This window comes from Anabrus simplex, chromosome 5 (genome assembly GCF_040414725.1).
Source record: "Anabrus simplex isolate iqAnaSimp1 chromosome 5, ASM4041472v1, whole genome shotgun sequence".
Taxonomy (NCBI): Eukaryota; Metazoa; Arthropoda; class Insecta; order Orthoptera; family Tettigoniidae; genus Anabrus; species Anabrus simplex.
Window position 1 is genome coordinate 107,877,012 of NC_090269.1, and position 19,146 is coordinate 107,896,157.

Genomic DNA, 19,146 nt, shown 5'->3' on the forward strand with positions numbered 1-19,146 from the left:
CGATAAAAAGATGACCAAATATCCGAAGGCTAAAATTTACATGACAGTGATAAGACCAGTTGATCTCTACGGAGCAGAATGTTGCCCTTTGACAAGGAAACATGGACAGGTCTCCAAGCTATGGACATGAGGATGTTGTGAAAGTCACTGGGGCTGACTCTCTTGGACCAGATCAGAAATTAAGATGTGCAATGTGGACTTCGTGTGGCCCTAATTGTAAAGAAAGCTACAGAAGCTTGACTTCGGTGATATGGCCATGTCATTCAAAGCAACAACAACTCAGTAATCAAGACAGTCCTCCACCAGGTGGGCGCCGACCATGCGGAGACTGCCAAAGTCCTGGGCAGGGCCAATGATGAAAATTTAGCCCAATAGCAGACTGCATTTGATAAGAAAATGAGAGAGAGAGAGAGAGAGAGAGAGAGAGAGAGAGAGAGAGAGAGAGAGAGAGAGAGAGAGAGAGAGAGAGAGAGAGAGAGAGAGAGAGAGAGAGAGAGAGAGAGAGAGAGAGAGAGAGAGAGAGAGAGAGGAGAGAGAGAGGAGAGAGAGAGAGAGAGAGAGAGAGAGAGAGAGAGAGAGAGAGAGAGAGAGAGAGAGAGAGAGAGAGAGAGAGAGAGGAGAGAGAGAGAGAGAGAGAGAGAGAGAGAGAGAGAGAGAGAGAGAGAGAGAGAGAGAAGAGAGAGAGAGAGAGAGAGAGAGAGAGAGGAGAGAGAGAGAGAGAGAGAGAGAGAGAGAGAGAGAGAGAGAGAGAGAGAGAGAGAGAGAGAGAGAGAGAGAGAGAGAGAGAGAGAGAGAGAGAGAGAGAGAGAGAGAGAGAGAGAGAGAGAGAGAGAGAGGAGAGAGAGAGAGAGGAGAGAGAGAGAGAGAGACCCACGACCATAACCATGTTATCAGACCATTTCTGTTATATCGAGTAGAACATTAATTCCGGTTCATAGTGACTTATACGGGGCTACCCAATATATCAAAAATATTTTTATTCATGAGGATGTTGATATCTGAACAGCAGGTAACAATCTCGGCACTCAATGTCATAATTGTTGTCAGCGCTCTGCATCCACTTGACAAAAGTTTACTCCACCTTACGAATAATCCAATAGAGTTCTTTACTGCTAGAGGATGGCAAATCAGAATGTTAAAATTGATATGCAGCCCCTGCTAAATCGGTCCAGTTTAGACTACCTAAAATGTCGTGGACTTGGTGTGGCCCCAGTTGTAAAGAATATTAACATCTGTATTCCTTGTAGTGTACGTATTTAAAAAAAAAATCAAGTAATTTAATAACATATAAGCAGTCCAGTGTGTATACCCTGAGTAACATCTATGTATGTATCTATGTATATCATAAAAATTATATATTCAAGCCTCACACACTGTTTCACATTTCTATTGTAAGGTAGGTATGTACTAAATTGTTAACACCAATATTCCGCATTAAAAAAAGAAAAGAAAAAGGTTATATAGCTAATATCAAGATTTTTGATAAATATCTGCTCAGGTTACCATGTAAAATTAGACATCACATGTTTGTACACATTCATCCTATGTACCTAAACTTGCACACTCTCCTATTCAATAAATAAAATCACACTTAGCCAAGAGACCACCCCCCTACTCCTTCCTAGTCCTCAAGTCTCTGCCCAACCACCTTTCTTTATCCTGCACACCTCTTTCATCCCACCTAATCTTCTGGCCAAAGAGAAGGTGTTACCTTCTAGGTGGCTTGCCCCATCCCTTTAGGGTGGGCATTGGAAACTTGCTCAGACAGACAAAGTGAAGTGGTAGTATGTTTCTGAAGCCTGATGCAATCTAATATCCGGAAACTGAGTAAGCAAATGGGTAGTTTTAAGCTTACCTTGCCTCGTACAGGTTGAGTCGAGTCATCTGATGCTGATGATACACGTACACCAGAATCGCGTGACCCACTGTGGGATCGCATGAGAACTGGCCGTCTTAGGAAATCCGATGGGCTGTAATAACCATCTTGAGAACCACTGGCATTATTAGCCTCCTCTGCTGTGTAATAACAACGCAAGTCGCTCTCGCTGCGGCTCAATCGCCGGCCGCTGCGTAGAGGAACCGGGGAAGGAAATGCTTGATACATGTGCCCTTTCTTCAACAAACATTGAAGCAGTTTTGGGGCATGCATACAGAAGAAGTATATTTGACCTGGACCTGCACAGAATTCACTGAAAAAAAAAGACAAAAATTTAGAAATACTATAATGAAAACATACAGAACTAGGATGGTTCTGATAGTTTTAAAGGATAAATTCAGAAATAGGAACATATACATGTAGATTAATTATGTGCCATTTGATATGATCACCTTGAAGTTATAGCCATCAGTGGAGGGGAATAAAATGAAAGTTGGTATTTTCTGTAGTTGAAAGACTTTTGGAGATGACACACATTAAGGCATCGTGAAATTTTATAGACATTAACTCTCAAAATGAAGAGAAAATAATTTAAACTTCTATATATTGATAGACAGACGCATGTCTGTAAGTGGTTCCTAATAGTTGTATGTTTCTTTGTTTACTAGGAAGTCTGTAATTCTGATGAAGCATCCAGTAAGGGGGAAGTGTCCAGCAATGTATACAGTATACAGACCTTGCTGTATAAAAACTAACCTGTCACTGATGGATTCAACAACTAGTAGTCTACAAGTCTCACCTGCTTGTGTGGAGAACACAGATTCGGTTCTCATCTTCCTTTCTCCCTGTAGCAGCCAAGTGGAACTGATGGAAGTGAGACCAGTCCCAAGTTACCGTCACCTCATCCAGTGAAGATCCACTGAGCATGATGTGACGAGCGCCAACACTCAGCACTCCATAGAAACCTGTCAGTCCAGCCACCTGGGAGTGGGGGTTGTCAATCAGAGACACACGGAAGTCACAGCTCCCTGAATAATAGAAAGAAATCCTTTTAGTGAAAAGTTTTTCAAAACGAGAGTGTCAGTGTTGTAGTGGATTTAATATTTATCATCTTACAGTCTCACATAGTTATTATTTAACAAATCAGTGCACAATCTAATTGTATTCTTCTACAAATGCTCTAACTCACTCCTGCTAGTACATGCTTAGTCTGCACCCAGAATGTTCAAAATTCAACCTTTTAGCATTCATGATTTTTTTTTGTAAAACAGCACAGGACAGTTTAACATATTGTCATATTAACATAAGCCTTATGACCCAGTTGTATGTCCCTAGAGCAGGGATGGCGAACCTTTTCCAACTAGTGTGCCATTTTAGGTCTGGATTATTATTTTCAACTGTCTACTGTGCCACTTGTTACTTTCGTTTGTAATGGATAAAACTCCCGCCTCCACTCACCACCGCCACCACCGACTTCCATCCCTAATTGCAAATTATGTTTCATAATATATTATATTGTAAAATACCAAATACATGCGATTGCATGTTTCATGGTCGTATTTTGCCAATACCGCAAAAATACTTAGTAGCTATGTCATTTACATTACGTCCATAACTTGTCTTCATAACGTTCATTGTAGAAAATAGCCACTTGCAGGCGTATGATGACTCAAACAAAGTAAGTAGCGCTGTAGCAAGTTTCTTCATGGCCGAAAATTTTTGTGGGAGGCTGTTCCACTGTTCGAGTGTTAAGTTCTCCGGCTTCTGGAGAGAGTATTCACCATCAACAGCACACTCAATTTTCACTTATGCCTCATCAAGTTGTACGAACTTTTTCACCCATACATGCTTTCTTAAAATTCAGTCAACTCGATTTCTAAACTATCAATATCGAACCATTAAAAAAAACTTAATTTGTGTAATATGAGGTTTTGAAATAAAATGCGATAGTTTCTCCAAATCTCGAAATTGGGATAATTTCTTGGCAACTATTTATCTTACAAAGTTCACAACAATAAACAGTTACTCACTAAAAATAATTACGCGATGCTGGCAACCACATACAAGCCAAACTTCACTCATTCAATGATGTGGGTGAGCGAATGGCTCGTCAGCCGCATCTGACATTTATTTAACTTGATTTCCGGACCTATCAGTGTTGTAGTGTTGGTATAATGCACGTTCGAATGGAACTAGAATCTAGATTTTCTGTATTTATTTCTTAAACCTGAAACACTATGACTATACGATGCACGAGATATGTATAGTCTATAGTACAAAACGTACATAAAAATTTTAATATGTGCATGTGGTGTGCCACCGAAATCGTGTTCGCGTGTCACCTAATGACACGCGTGGCATAGGTTCGCCATCCCTGCCCTAGAGTTTGGATTCCACGCAAAATTGGAGATCCCGTGGTTAGGATTGCGATATCAAAAGTCACATAAAGCTGATTGTTTGTTTGCTAGTGTTATATGAAATATGAATAATCTTGCTTAAAACATTTTTGAAGCCACGAGAGATTTATTTCTTGGATCGGAGTGCCAAGTGGGCCACTTTTGGTAAGCAGAACTGGCGCTGTGGGATGAACCAAACACAGAGTTAAGGTGCCCGAATAGACGCTCATAGGAAACCATGAAAGGCGTTGGTTGCTTAAGACAGCAGGACGGTGTCCATGGAAGTCGGAATCCGCTAAGGAGTGTGTAACAACTCACCTGCCGAAGCAACTAGCCCTGAAAATGGATGGCGCTGAAGCGTCTTGCCTATACTCTGCCGTCCATGAGTTTCCATTTTAGGAACTTGCCATTAAATTTTGCCCAGAAAATTCCTATTCTTTGACACCAACCAACAGTACTATGATCGGAGCTCAAGGCACAATTTCTAAACTTCGTGTACAGCTACGGGATTCTCTTGGTCTCAACTGGACACGACTTCACGACATTGCTATCGCTGCAATACGAGGTTCAGAAACCCCACTCCGCAATCATCTATATAACATTTGAAGAACCATACATCATGCCATATCCCAAATTCATTGCAAATTTATTCCTGAGCCTTATGGTGGTTATTTCTATCTAACACACTAGCAAACTCACCAGTAACTTAGAAGGCAAAATACTGTGTAGTCGACATACTTCGTCCTTGTGGCAGCCTCCTGATGGGGGAAGTTGTATTAATAATAATAATTCTGTGAATTGAATCCTGGCTTGTAAAATTTTGAATTAGTGTTCAGAGAGAGTTTCCAACTATTCATTCTGAGCTAATAGTTAAAAGATATCCTCTGGAGATACACTACTGTATTTCTCTCACCAAACTGCATAATGAATCCTGTAATTTTGAACGTCTGCATACCGGTATTTGGATTTGCAATACCGGAGTGGTGGGTGATGCGATTGTATGTCTACCCCTTAGTACAATCTCCTGATAAAAGGTCAGCGATGTATGGCATGTTTTTATGGCACTAATTAAGAAGAAGAAGAAGAAGAAGAAGAAGATGATGATGATGATGCTTGTTTAAAGGAGCGTAACATCTAGGTCATCAGCCGCTAATGGTACGAAATGAGATGAAACGCAGTAAATTTAAAAGTACAAACTTCATCCACTGACTAGAATTAAAACAACATGATTATGAAGAATGAATGGATGAATATGAATCTAAAACAATCAGTGGATCTGACCTGAAATACCTCACCTTTCCAGAAACTATATTACTGACCAAGGGACTGCTTCCAAAGCACAATCCTGAATCGATGATGTTTGTTGTCTAAAGGGGTTCAAAATCCAAGTCATCAGCCCCTCATAATGGCACTTATCACTAGTAAAGTTGAACCATGGTATTTCTCAAGTTGTGGTACTAATCAAAGGCAGCGTAAACTCACGGTGTTCCAAACATTATGGTACTACTTACAAGTATTGTACGTTGTACAGGTAACACAGACATATGGTGTTTCTCACATAATGGTGCCACTCGTAGGCAACGCAAACCCATGGTGCACTTCATATAGGTGTACTAATCACAGGTACTCATACTATCCTGTGGTGTTCCTCACATAGTGGGTACAAATCACAGGCAACACAGACCAACAGTGTCACTCATATAGTGGTACTAATCACAGGCAACGCCCAGACCGGTGGTGTTCCTCACATAGTGGGTACAAATCATAGGCAACACAGACGAACAGTGTCACTCATATAGTGGTACTAATCACAGGCAATGCCCAGTACGGTGGTGTTTCTCACATGTGTTCGAGTCATCAGTCCATAGACTGGTTTGATGCAGCTCTCCATGCCACCCTATCCTGTGCTAACCTTTTCATTTCTACGTAACTATTGCATCCTATATCTGCTCTAATCTGCTTGTCATATTCATACTTTGGTCTACCCCTACCGTTCTTACCACCTACACTTCCTTCAAAAACCAACTGAACAAGTCCTGGGTGTCTTAAGATGTGTCCTATCATTCTAACTCTTCTTCTCGTCAAATTGAGCCAAATCGATCTCCTCTCACCAATTCGATTCAGTATCTCTTCATTCGTGATTCGATCTATCCATCTCACCTTCAGCATTCTTCTGTAACACCACATTTCAAAAGCTTCTATTCTCTTTCTTTCTGAGCTAATTATCGTCCAGGTTTCACTTCCATACAATGCCACGCTCCACATGAAAGTCTTCAAAAACATCTTTCTAATTCTGATATCAATGTTTGAAGTGAACAAATTTCTTTTCTTAAGAAAGCTCTTCCTTGCTTGTGCTAGTCTGCATTTTATGTCTTCCTTACTTCTGCCATCGTTAGTTATTTTACTACCCAAGTAACAATATTCATCTACTTCCTTTAAGACTTCATTTCCTAATCTAATATTTCCCGCATCACCTGCCTTCGTTCGACTGCACTCCATTACTTTTGTTTTGGACTTATTGATTTTCATCTTGTACTCCTAACCCAAGACTTCACCCATACCATTCAGCAACTTCGAGATCTTCTGCAGTACACAGACCAACAGTGTCACTCATATAGTGGTACTAATCACAGGCAATGTCCAGACCGGTAGTGTTTCTCACATAATGGTGCTAAGCACAGGTACTGGAAACCCACAGTGAACCGCTCTCTGCTGTTACTAATCACAGACCTGTTGTGCACCTAACATAGTGGTACTATTTGCAAGTAAAGGCGACCCATGGTGTTCCCTGCATAAAATTAAAATCCACAGCCTGTTTCCAGTCATCTGACGGGTCAGGAATGGAATGAATGAAGCCCCCATCTAGCGGCGAGAAGAGGAAATATGCCGGCTGCCGAAGCCTGTTGCACTCCTCTGGTATTCTCCGCACGATGGTACTAATTACAAGTAGTTTCATGGTTCTGATTTCATCATCCCTTTGTCGCCCCTTTAGTCACCTCTTACGACAGTCAGGGGATACCGTGGGTGTATTCTTCGTCTGTGTCCCCCACCCACAGGGGGTGCTAATAAAAATGAAATTAATGAACGTGAATGAAATTGGGTAGGGACGTGGAAGGAATTGGCTGTGGACTATGAATAGAAACTGTCCTGGCATTTGTCTGCCTGAAAATGAAACCACACAAAACTATTCTCAGGACAGCTGACATTGGGGTTCAAACTTGTTCAACTCCCAATTGCAGAGCTTGGCTCCATAGCCATAGCAAGTTATTGCTTGGTTGATACATTAGTATACAGGGAAATTTATGTAATATTATTCATTGTGTATATGTCTTCCAGCGTCCAGTGGAAAGAAGAATGGTGACCTGACAGATAAAGTGGTATGATCAGTTCTTATAAGAGAAACCAGATACACAGAATGTTTGTGTATTGACAAGAGCACAAGATGACCATGCATATTCGGAAATGATGGAAGAATTGGAGTAGCTTGCGTTGGTCAACCACCCAACCACAATACCTGAATGCCACAGATGACCCCTGTTTTTTCTTTTTTTTTTTACAATTAGCTTTACGTCGCACTGACATTCAACAAATTTGACCATTTTCGGTCCCTTAGTTCGTCCGTACTGACTAGTTTCATATAATATACAACAGGTGATACTTTGGTCCGCCGTCAATATATTATCAATATCTGATTTTATACAATGTTTCACAATGTTTTTTTAAAACAGAATAATATTATATTTTGAGATATGGGGAATGTTGATATTGATGTAGAAATCACTGAAGAAGGAAGTTGGGGATCCCGAAACACATAGGCTACTAATATATTGACAATCAATCACCCGTTGTATATTATATCAAATACAGTGGAGACAATACGCGACACTTCCGGATTTAGCCTTGTTAAAATGGGAGACAAGTCGCAAGTGGCGCTCCTAGTGGCTTGACCTGAAAATTCGCGCTAAATTCTACTATATGCGAACCTTTTCTTGAGCCCCGAGCTCCCTAGTGCTGAATCGGTAGACCTCGGTTATCTTCGACATCCATATTGGCAACCTTTGAAACACCAATATATAATTATATTAACTACAAAGTTGCTAAAGCAACTCTGGATAAATGAATGAAGAATTATTTAACAGATTATTATTTAAAGACTGATATTAGACATATAATTAAGATGTGAAATGGACTGCTGTGAAAGGGCTTGTACCGAGCTCGACAGCTGCAGTCGCTTAAGTGCGGCCAGTATCCAGTATTCGGGAGATAGTAGGTTCGAACCCCACTGTCGGCAGCCCTGAAAATGGTTTTCCGTGGTTTCCCATTTTCACACCAGGCAGATGCTGAGGCTGTACCTTAATTAAGGCCACGGCCGCTTCCTTCCCACTCCTAGCCCTTTCCTGTCCCATCGTCGCCATAAGACGTATCTGTGTCGGTGCGACGTAAAGCAACTAGCAAAGAAAAAGGGCTTGATCTTTTATTTATGCATTACTTTTTCAGCTTTAGAATTCCTGCCTGAACGTTCACGGCTAGATTTTTCTTTTTTCTCATTTAAAAGCATTTATCATCATATTAAAACACTTGTCAACAAAAATATCGCCACATTCCTTACACATATGATTCAAAGAATTTACTTTTAAGAGCTGGACAATTTTCCTTTTAACTTGAAGCCTACTAACAGAAAGAAAAATCTATAAATTTAGCCTCAAAAACATTCAAACTTTCCCTATAAGCAATACTTGCCATAATGCCATTACATTAGGGTAAAGCAAATTTGCATCATCATATTGTTTCAACAAAATATGTACATTTCTTAAATCACCCATATTTTCTTCAGTGCTTGACAACGCATTACGGCATTCCAAATGGGGTAACTTGGAACACAACCAGCCACACTCATATGCATATGTATTTTCCTGAATTAAATCAAAGATCACACCTACAACAACACATCGGTATTGAAGGTTAACTTTTGCACTATACAGTCAAATATGCGTATTATATTTTAAGCCAGTTAAAATATGGGTCGAGCAGGTCAGAAGAGTATGAGTACTATAAAAATCTCTTTGCCACTGGAAGAATATACACTGACTGCCAGAGCAAATGCAACACCAAGAAGGAGTGGTTCGAAAGGGATGAAAGTTGGGGAAAAAACAGAGACGGCACGGACGAATAATTGATGTTTATTTCAAACCGATATGCAGGTTACACAATGCGCACGGCATCGACTCAGTAGGATGTAGGACCACCGCGAGCGGCGATGCACGCAGAAACACGTCGAGGTACAGAGTCAATAAGAGTGCGGATGGTGTCCTGAGGGATGGTTCTCCATTCTCTGTCAACCATTTGCCACAGTTGGTCGTCCGTACGAGGCTGGGGCAGAGTTTGCAAACGGCGTCCATTGAGATCCCACACGTGTTCGATTGGTGAGAGATCCGGAGAGTACGCTGGCCACGGAAGCATCTGTACACCTCGTAGAGCCTGTTGGGAGATGCGAGCAGTGTGTGGACGGGCATTATCCTGCTGAAACAGAGCATTGGGCAGCCCCTGAAGGTACGGGAGTGCCACCGGCCGCAGCACATGCTGCACGTAGCGGTGGGCATTTAACGTGCCTTGAATACGCACTAGAGGTGACGTGGAATCATACGCAATAGCGTCCCAAACCATGATGCCGAGTTGTCTAGCGGTAGGGCGCTCCACAGTTACTGCCACATTTGACCTTTCTACACGCCGACGCCACACTCGTCTGCGGTGACTATCACTGACAGAACAGAAGCGTGACTCATCGGAGAACACGACGTTCCGCCATTCCCTCATCCAAGTCGCTCTAGTCCGCCACCATGCCAGGCGTGCACGTCTATGCTGTGGAGTCAATGGTAGTCTTCTGAGCGGACGCCGGAAGTGCAGGCCTCCTTCAACCAATCGACGGGAAATTGTTCTGGTCGATATTGGAACAGCCAGGGTGTCTTGCACATGCTGAAGAATGGCGGTTGACGTGGCGTGCGGGGCTGCCACCGCTTGGCGGCGGATGCGCCGATCCTCGCGTGCTGACGTCACTCGGGCTGCGCCTGGACCCCTCGCACGTGCCACATGTCCCTGCGCCAACCATCTTCGCCACAGGCGCTGCACCGTGGACACATCCCTATGGGTATCGGCTGCGATTTGACGAAGCGACCAACCTGCCCTTCTCAGCCCGATCACCATACCCCTCGTAAAGTCGTCTGTCTGCTGGAAATGCCTCCGTTGACGGCGGCCTGGCATTCTTAGCTATACACGTGTCCTGTGGCACACGACAACACGTTCTACAATGACTGTCGGCTGAGAAATCACGGTACGAAGTGGGCCATTCGCCAACGCCGTGTCCCATTTATCGTTCGCTACGTGCGCAGCACAGCGGCGCATTTCACATCATGAGCATACCTCAGTGACGTCAGTCTACCCTGCAATTGGCATAAAGTTCTGACCACTCCTTCTTGGTGTTGCATTTGCTCTGTCAGTCAGTATATATGCATACACAATATTACTTACATTTTCTTGTCACGAGGGATACGGAAGAAAGACCGCGCATTCTTCTCTACTTCATAGTTACTGCAGCCTAACACAGCACCTACCTTTTCTCTCACGTTGAGAGGAGATATCAAGGAATGACACACGCGACTATTTAATTATGTCAACTCACTGAAAACGCATAAATAACACCAAAAATTTCACACACAAATACATGTGCTCTTATGACAGAATCAGCAGTTCTCAGGTCAATCCGCTAGAGACAGCTCCAATAGCTGTCGCTCGATATCTCGCTGAGTGTCCTGTATTGTCTCTACTGTATTTGATTATATCGCACTGACATGGTGACGATGGAATAGGTAAGGACTAGGAGTGAAGGAAGTGGACGTGGCCTTAATTAAGGTATAGCCCCAGCATTTGCCTGGTATGAAAATAGGAAACCATCCTCAAGGCTGCCGACAATGGGGTTTGAACCCACTATTTCCCGAATACTAGCTCACAGCTGCGCACTCCTAACTGCACGGCCAACTCTTGTACTCTTTAAGACCAAGGGATACGGAATAGCAAGTGAACTCTTGCAATTTCCTGCTGGAGGAGGTGGATGATGAATTCATCTTGTGGTGATATTAATTGACAAAACAACATTTTTAGTGTACATGAAGCCTCACGAACCTTATGGTGTATAAACATCCCTCTTGTACGAAGCATGTTTTTTAAAGTAAGTACCGTTTTTAAACATGGCCGCTGCAGTGCTTCGATCGTCGATCAGAGCATACGCGTTCAGTATGTACTGTACATCTGTAGGCTAGCCACAAACACTATTACGGAAGAATTCGGCCGTATGTACGTTTGTTTGTGCGTATTGAAAATGCCTCTGACAATAAACGGTCCCGCCAAGTGTGAAGTACGGTACGCGCTGTGTTTCGATTTTAAAATGGAAAAGGTGTGAAAGCTGTTGAAATTCATCGGCAGATTAGTGAAGTGTTTGGAGAACATATTATAACCAAAGGAATGGTAATATTTTTATTTGCTTTACGTCGCACCGACACAGGTAGGTCTTACGGCGACGATGAGATAGGAACGGCCTAGGAATGGGAAGGAAGCGGCCGTAGTTACAGCCCCAGTATTTGCCTGGTGTGAAAATAGGAAACTACGGAAAAGCATCTTCAGGGGTGCCGACAGTGGGATTCGAACCCACTATCTCCTGAATGTGAGGTCATAGCTGCGCGCTCCTAACCGCATGGACTACTCGCCCGGTGAAGGAATGGTAAGAAAATGAGTTAGAGTATTTAAAGATGTTCACGACGAGAAGTGTAGTGGGCGACCGTCTGTCATTACTGAAGACTTGGTGCGAAAAGTTGATGCAAAGGTTCAAGAAAACAGATGCTTTATGATTTCACCATTAAGTTATCAGTTCATGAAATTTCAAGGAGTGTTCTTTATGAAATTGTGTCAGGATGCTTAGATTATCGGAAGTTGTACTCACGCAATCCAAAACAAACGGCTTGTCATGCTCACATTGCTTCATGACAATGTACGATCTCACACAGCTAATCAAACCCGCGACTTCATCGCTTCAAATGGTTGGGGACAATTTGATCATCCTCCGTATAGTCGTGACATAGTGTCTAGTGACTACCACTTGTTCCTGCACCTGAGAAAGCATTTAGGAAGTCAACGCCACGACGGCGATGATGACCTAAAAATGACCGCGCGGCAGTGCCTGGCACATCAGGCGGCAGGTTACTATGCGGGTGGAATTCAGAAGCCGGCTTCACGATATGACAAGTGCCTTACTATGCCTGGAATTTACGTTGAGAAGTAGTTTAAGGTATAGGCTTACATGATAAAAAAAAAGAATTTCTTAAAAAATGACATTACTTTTTCTATATCAAAGCAGTACTTGCTTAAAAAAACACACCTTGTAACATTGAATATGAATGCATTTTACCATAGGTAAAGTTTCTGAGTGGTTTACCCTGGACAAAATATTTTTATGTCCTTTTATTCATTTACGGAACAGACAGCAGCTGGCAGGTCTTGTCAGGATATGCTGCAGAATTTGTTATTCATCTAATGGTGATTCACGATACCATTTTAATAGCAACATGGAGCTCTAATGTATCCTCAAAATAACAAACTGTTACTTCCCATTGGGCTGGTCACAGTGGTCCTCATGTCACAGCTCCCACATAACTTTTCGTTCTGAAATGCTGTACAAATTTGCAGGAATTTTTAACACCCATTCTTACAGTCATAGAACCTGTGTAACTGACATGCTGGTCAGTGTGTGGTAGGAAATTGACCTTAGTATCAATTTTGTTCATGAGAAGACTCTCCATGATCTCTCATTATGTTAATTCATCATCTGCCACTCTACAGCTGCAGAATATGATTAATCATTTTGACAATCTGACTGTAGCATATTTATACAGGTATCGTAAGGAAACTTACCAATCTGTGAATTCAAATCTGTAAAGAAAAAAAATGCAATTAGCAAACAAAATTTGTAAGAATGCACAATATGAACATAAATTTCAGCTGTGAGAGGAAAATTAAAAATATCTACATCACTTTCAATTAGAATCCATTTATTGAATTAAAAATGACAATATATAAATAATAGATGTTTCATTCATGATTAACATGGAAGTATTCAAAAGCATACCATATTTACAATTTAAGTACAAAAAGTGATTTTAATATTATCCAGGTACAAAAATGAAACCAAATTAAAGTGATAGTAAAGTTAATGAGGAAAAGGTTAATAGGCAAGATGTCTATGGGTAGTGTGCCTGCCGAGGTCCCGGGGTTGATTCTCAGCCAGGTCAAGAATTTTTACCTGGATCTGAGATCTGGTTCAAGGTCGAACCTACTTACATGGTTACAATTAAGGAGGTATCTGACAGTCTAAAATACCAAGATCAACTTCCGAGAGTATTCGTCACGTTGACATAAATTTTACAATAAAGATCGTAAAGGAGGGTATATTTCTAAGTTGTCATCTACCCGTTATGTTCACTCTGATTTTTTGTTGGCATGGCAACATACTATATCACCAGCACCTCCTATACATGGTGAAACAACGCTATGGTGGGTGGTTTGCGGTTTTAAATCACCTCGGGGTATGACCATGGGATGCATTTACCTGCGGTCGTCGCATGGTGGTGCTGGCAGCAGTCCAAATACGCAAAGGTGTGTTGGTGCAAGTCAGAGTATGTTGCAGCGAGTAAGTGTGCAGGTGTTTTCAGACGTGCTAATGGCGACTGTGTGGTGAAAATGGCTCAATGAACACATATTGATGACATTATGAGGGGTAGAATAATAGGGTGACTGGAGGCTGGTCAAACACAGCAGGTCGTAGCACGGACCCTCCGTGTTCCACAAAGTGTGATCTCAAGATTATGGCAACAATTCCAGCCGACAGGAAACGTGCCCAGACGCTACAGTACGGGACGTCCGCAGTGTACAACACCACAAGAAGACCGATATCTCACCATCAGTGCCCGCAGACGGCCACGGAGTACTGCAGGTAGCCTTGCTCGGGACCTTGCCACAGCCACTGGAACAGCTGTGTCCAAACACACCGTCTACAGACGACTGAAAAGACATGGTTTATTTGCCCGGGGACCTGCAAGGTGCATTCCACTGATCCCTGTTCACAGGAGAGCCTGTAAAGCCTGGTGTCAAGAACACAGTACATGGTCATTGGAATAGTGGTCCCAGGTTATGTTCACGGACGAGTCCAGGTATAGTCTGAACAGTGATTCTCATCGGGTTCTCATCTGGCGTGAACCAGGAACCAGATACCAACCCCGTAATGTCCTTGAAAGGGACCTGTATGGAGGTAGTGGTTTGATGGTGTAGGGTGGGATTATGATTGGTGCACGTACACCCCTGCATGTCTTTGACAGAGGAACTGTAACAGGTCAGGTGTATTGGGATGTTATTTTGCACCAGCATGTCCGCCTTTTCAGGGGTGCGGTGGGTCCCATCTTCCTCCTGATGGATGATAATGCACGGCCCCACCCAGCTGCCATCGTGGAGGAGTACTGTGAAACAGAAGATATCAGGCGAATGGAGTGGCCTGCCTGTTCTCCAGACCTAAACCCCATCGAGCACGTCTGGGATGCTCTCGGTCGACGTATCACTGCTCGTCTTCAAACCCCTAGGACACTTCAGGAGCTCCGACAGGCACTGGTGCAAGAATGGGAGGCTATACCCCAGCAGCTGCTCGACCATCTGATCTAGAGTATGCCAACCCGTTGTGCGGCCTGTGTACGTGTGCGTGGTGATGTCGGGGTACATGCGCAGGAAACAGTGGCGTTTTGTAGCACGTGTTTTGGGACGGTTTTCTCAACTTATCACCAATACCGTGGACTTACACATATGTTTCGTTTGTGTTCACTATGTGCCTATGCTATTAGCGCCATTTTTGTATAGAGCCACGTTGTGTGGCACCACAATCTGCAATTATCCTTAATTTATGAGCATGAGTGTAGATGAAATCTATGTAGAAGTATTACAGTAGCAAGCTATAAACAGCATGTTTCTAGAATGGCATGTTGCCTTTGGGCACATAGCCTTTTTTTCTTGTGAAGGATAGGCTTGCAAGTAGGTAGGAAGTAGACCAATATCAACATTGAGGATTATCACCGTTAGGTTGGTTGCATAATATCTTCAAGAATCACAAAGAGATGATGGACCACTCTGCATAATATTACAAGTAGGGGGAAGATGATGTTGAAATGTCATCTTTTATCCCTTTGCATTACGTTGTTGCTCAGTAATACAGAAATTCATTCTGTGATATAGCAATCAATAATACGGTAACAGATTTTAATCATTTTGTATTTTGTTTTCCAATTTGAGGCGATCATTCAATTTCAAAAACGTTTTATGTCAATATATATCATTTTGAGGAATTTTTAGACCATTTTAAAATGTTTTTTTAATTTATGCATGTATTTTAAGTCAGACTGATGAACGTTCTCAAGTGACAACATAAATAATTTATAAATTTTTCTTGCATTTGGTTAAATTTGATAAATATCTTTTATGACTGTGTTATTGGTGACTGAGAAATGGTAAGGTCAGGATTTATACCTGTGATTCTTGTGTTTCGAAGATATGTGCAGGAATACAATACAGAACTCTGATAAATAGGAGAAAGTATTTCCTAACGTGTCTGAAGTACAAGGAATACACCAGTCTTCGCACCCGCCCCTACAGCCTGTCATTCACCTCCTCATACCTCAAGGGCAAGATCAAATGGAAAAAAGAATGGATTGGAAACAACAATTATACAGGTTGTATCCGGGATGATGTTACAAATTTCAGAGATGATTGGGAACGGCAAATGAATCAACTTGAAATAGGGAACCATATTCCGGAAAAGCTCGAGTCAAAAGTTACTAATAATCCAAGTTGTTTAACGTCCGTTCTTAACAGACGGCGGGGTGTTGGAATTTCGACCCGCAGTAGTTCTTTAACGTGCAGGAAGCCAACGACATGCGGTTCGCAGAGGTGTCAACCTTTGATGTGGATTATCAGTAATCGCCCTTCGCCCCCGAGAAAAATTTCGAGTCAAAACCAAAGCATGCTCCTCCCTTCTTGATAATGACACCCCTTTTGCTCTTCCCTCTTGCAATCTATCCGAAAGTATATCATATTACACAATAACATTTGCACACAACCTGTTAGTTATGTGATAAAACATTCCTTGTAGCTTGTTTCTCACGCAATAGCAGCTTTTCAGTGTAGGTTTTCTTGAAGCATCCTTCCCACTCTGATGGCATTTTCGTCTTCTGAACCATAAGCGATTCCAGTGCAGATGTGCTTAATGTAGGCCTCACTTCTTTCTCAATCTTTCTGTCAACTGTCAGTGCACTTAACACAGCAAATACAACATTATTGAAGGATTTATAGTGGAGAAGAGCAGCGCTTGAGCTCCTTAATTCACAATTAATTTTACAACGCTTATGGGTAGCAAAAGGAAATCATGATGGAATAAGTATCATTGTCAACTCACAAGCACTGAAATGAGGACGATTTAGGAGAAATGTTCAATCCTTTCGAGCCTTTTTCCTTCTTTTCTTTTTTCCCGCTGAAAATTATTTTTCCTGATAATGTCAGCTTTTCCGTAATAATTTCCCCTTTGACCGTAATTCCGTAATCGTGAGGTGAAATCCGGAATAATTACGGACAATCCGTAATAATTGGCACCACTGCCGTTGTCACCTTTAAAAACCCTTAAAACCCACCGATCTCAGTCGGGTTTGAACCCGTTAAGTTGGGATTAGTAGACCAACGCCGTACCTACTACACCACTGCAGCCGGCAGTCAAAAGTTAAAGCAAAAAAATCGGTCCGATACCTCTGACTATGCTGTACACTACATGTGCTAAGAGTATGTAGGCCGCCCCTAGTGGACTTTGAGTGAACTAAAAACCGTAGATAACTCTTCTTTGCCGAGAGAAAAGCGGCAGAAAAAAAGTAAAGATGGAGTGAGCTGTTTTTGTACATTTGTGTAACGATAAGTGTGGTGTAAAATAAAGGTGTAGTTAAAGCAGATTCAGTGTGTTGCGTACTTCACTACAAGTACAATTGGTAGTGATGTGTTTGAGCCCGGCTCGAACTGCTCGAACAGATGACGTCAGAGTTCGAGCAAGTTCGAGCTTTGTTCGAGCTTTTGTACGCGCCGCAACCTAGCGCCTTGCTGTTACTAACACCCAGCAAACTTGAGAAATATATGTAAGAGTATTATGCGGTACAGTACCGGTTCGTCCTCTTTACTGTTACTTCCGTGTCTTTTGTCATCATCATCATCTGTTTACCCTCCAGGTTCGGCTTTTCCCTCGGACTCGGCGAGGGATCCCACCTCTACCGCCTCAAGGGCAGTGTCCTGGAGCTTCAGACTCTTGGTCGGGGGATACAACTGGGGAGTATGACCAGTACCGCGCCCAGGCGGCCTCACCTGCTATGCTGAACAGGGGCCTTGTGGGGGGGATGGGAAGATTGGAAGGGATAGGCAAGGAAGAGGGAAGGAAGCGGCCGTGGCCGTAAGTTAGGTACCATCCCGGCATTCGCCTGGAGGAGAAGTGGGAAACCACAGAAAACCACTTCCAGGATGGCTGAGGTGGGAATCGAACCCACCTCTACTCAGTTGACCTCCCGAGGCTGAGTGGACCCCGTTCCAGCCCTCATACCACTTTTCAAATTTCGTGGCAGAGCCGGGAATCGAACCCGGGCCTCCGGGGGTGGCAGCTAATCACACTAACCACTACACCACAGAGGCGGACCCGTGTCTTTTGTACATAATATAATTTCGACCCATACCTACATATTGGAGACAGCCAAAATTTGTGTTTGTGCGATGATTCGTTACAAATGCCTCCATCCGAATTAACCAATTGTCTACTAAAATGTGTTGTTTGGGCCGTATAAATACAGAAAAAGGAAACCACTACACGTGTCGTAATAGTTACATATTTGAATGGTTATAAGACTAAAAATGTATCTTCAGTTGTTGGCGCATTTCTCGCTGGGCTGCAAGGCTCAATGGTTAGCGTGTTGGCCTTTGGTCACAGAGGTCCCGGGTTCGATACCCGGCGGGGGCAGATTTTTTTAACACCATAAGATGGTATCTTGTTTTATTTGTTCCAGATGGGCTCGAAAACTACTGGACCGATTGACCTGAATTATGGTAAAGGATACAGAGTGAAATCTCGAGTCACTTTTGATTTTCATATATATTTCACGCAACCAGACAGTAACATTGCTGAATAATAATATTTATGCATGTATTTGTGTACATGATTGATGAGATGTCAATAGTTTCTTACGCAAAATTTTCTATACGAGCAAAAAGGGTAATTCTCTCCCAAGGAGTGGATTCAAACCCTCCAACATTGAGGACAGAAGGAGAACCTCGCCTGCCGTGCTGCACAGCTGTCTTAGGCGTCCAAAGCATGACAATGTAAGAATAATATTACCGTATTCATAATTTTGCACGGTCTAGAAAGCCAAGAATAACAGACGAGAGGATCTGTCGTGCTGACCACACGACACCTCGTAATCTGCAGAGCTTCAGGCTGAGCAGCGGTCGCTTGGTAGGCCATGGTCCTTCGGGGCTATTGCGCGATAGGTTTTGGTTTGGTTCTTTATTCATAATGTTGCGTCAAACGTACAGTTGTTACAAGGCACACAAGTGCTGCCTTGGGATGAAATACTTCTGTTAATACGCGGGGAATATTACGGATACATGCTTTGTCCTTTTCATTGCATATTATCATTATCTAAGCCTTCTAATTTTATGGACAATCTTTATTCGCCATAAGATATACTCAATGACTGAATGTAGGAATATCTG

The 19,146-nt window shown here is 42.6% G+C and overlaps 1 protein-coding gene across 1 annotated transcript in view; it reads right to left on the reverse strand.

The window, feature by feature from the left end:
* LOC136873813 (uncharacterized) overlaps positions 1-19,146 on the reverse strand; it is a 902,018-nt gene that overhangs the window by 17,121 nt on the left and 865,751 nt on the right. Inside the window, exons 9-11 of the mRNA XM_067147067.2 lie at positions 13,231-13,248; positions 2,676-2,904; positions 1,856-2,189 (exon numbers count right to left, since the gene is read on the reverse strand). Coding sequence (XP_067003168.2) covers positions 1,856-2,189; positions 2,676-2,904; positions 13,231-13,248 — 581 coding nt within the window. The remainder of the gene's footprint in view (positions 1-1,855; positions 2,190-2,675; positions 2,905-13,230; positions 13,249-19,146) is intronic.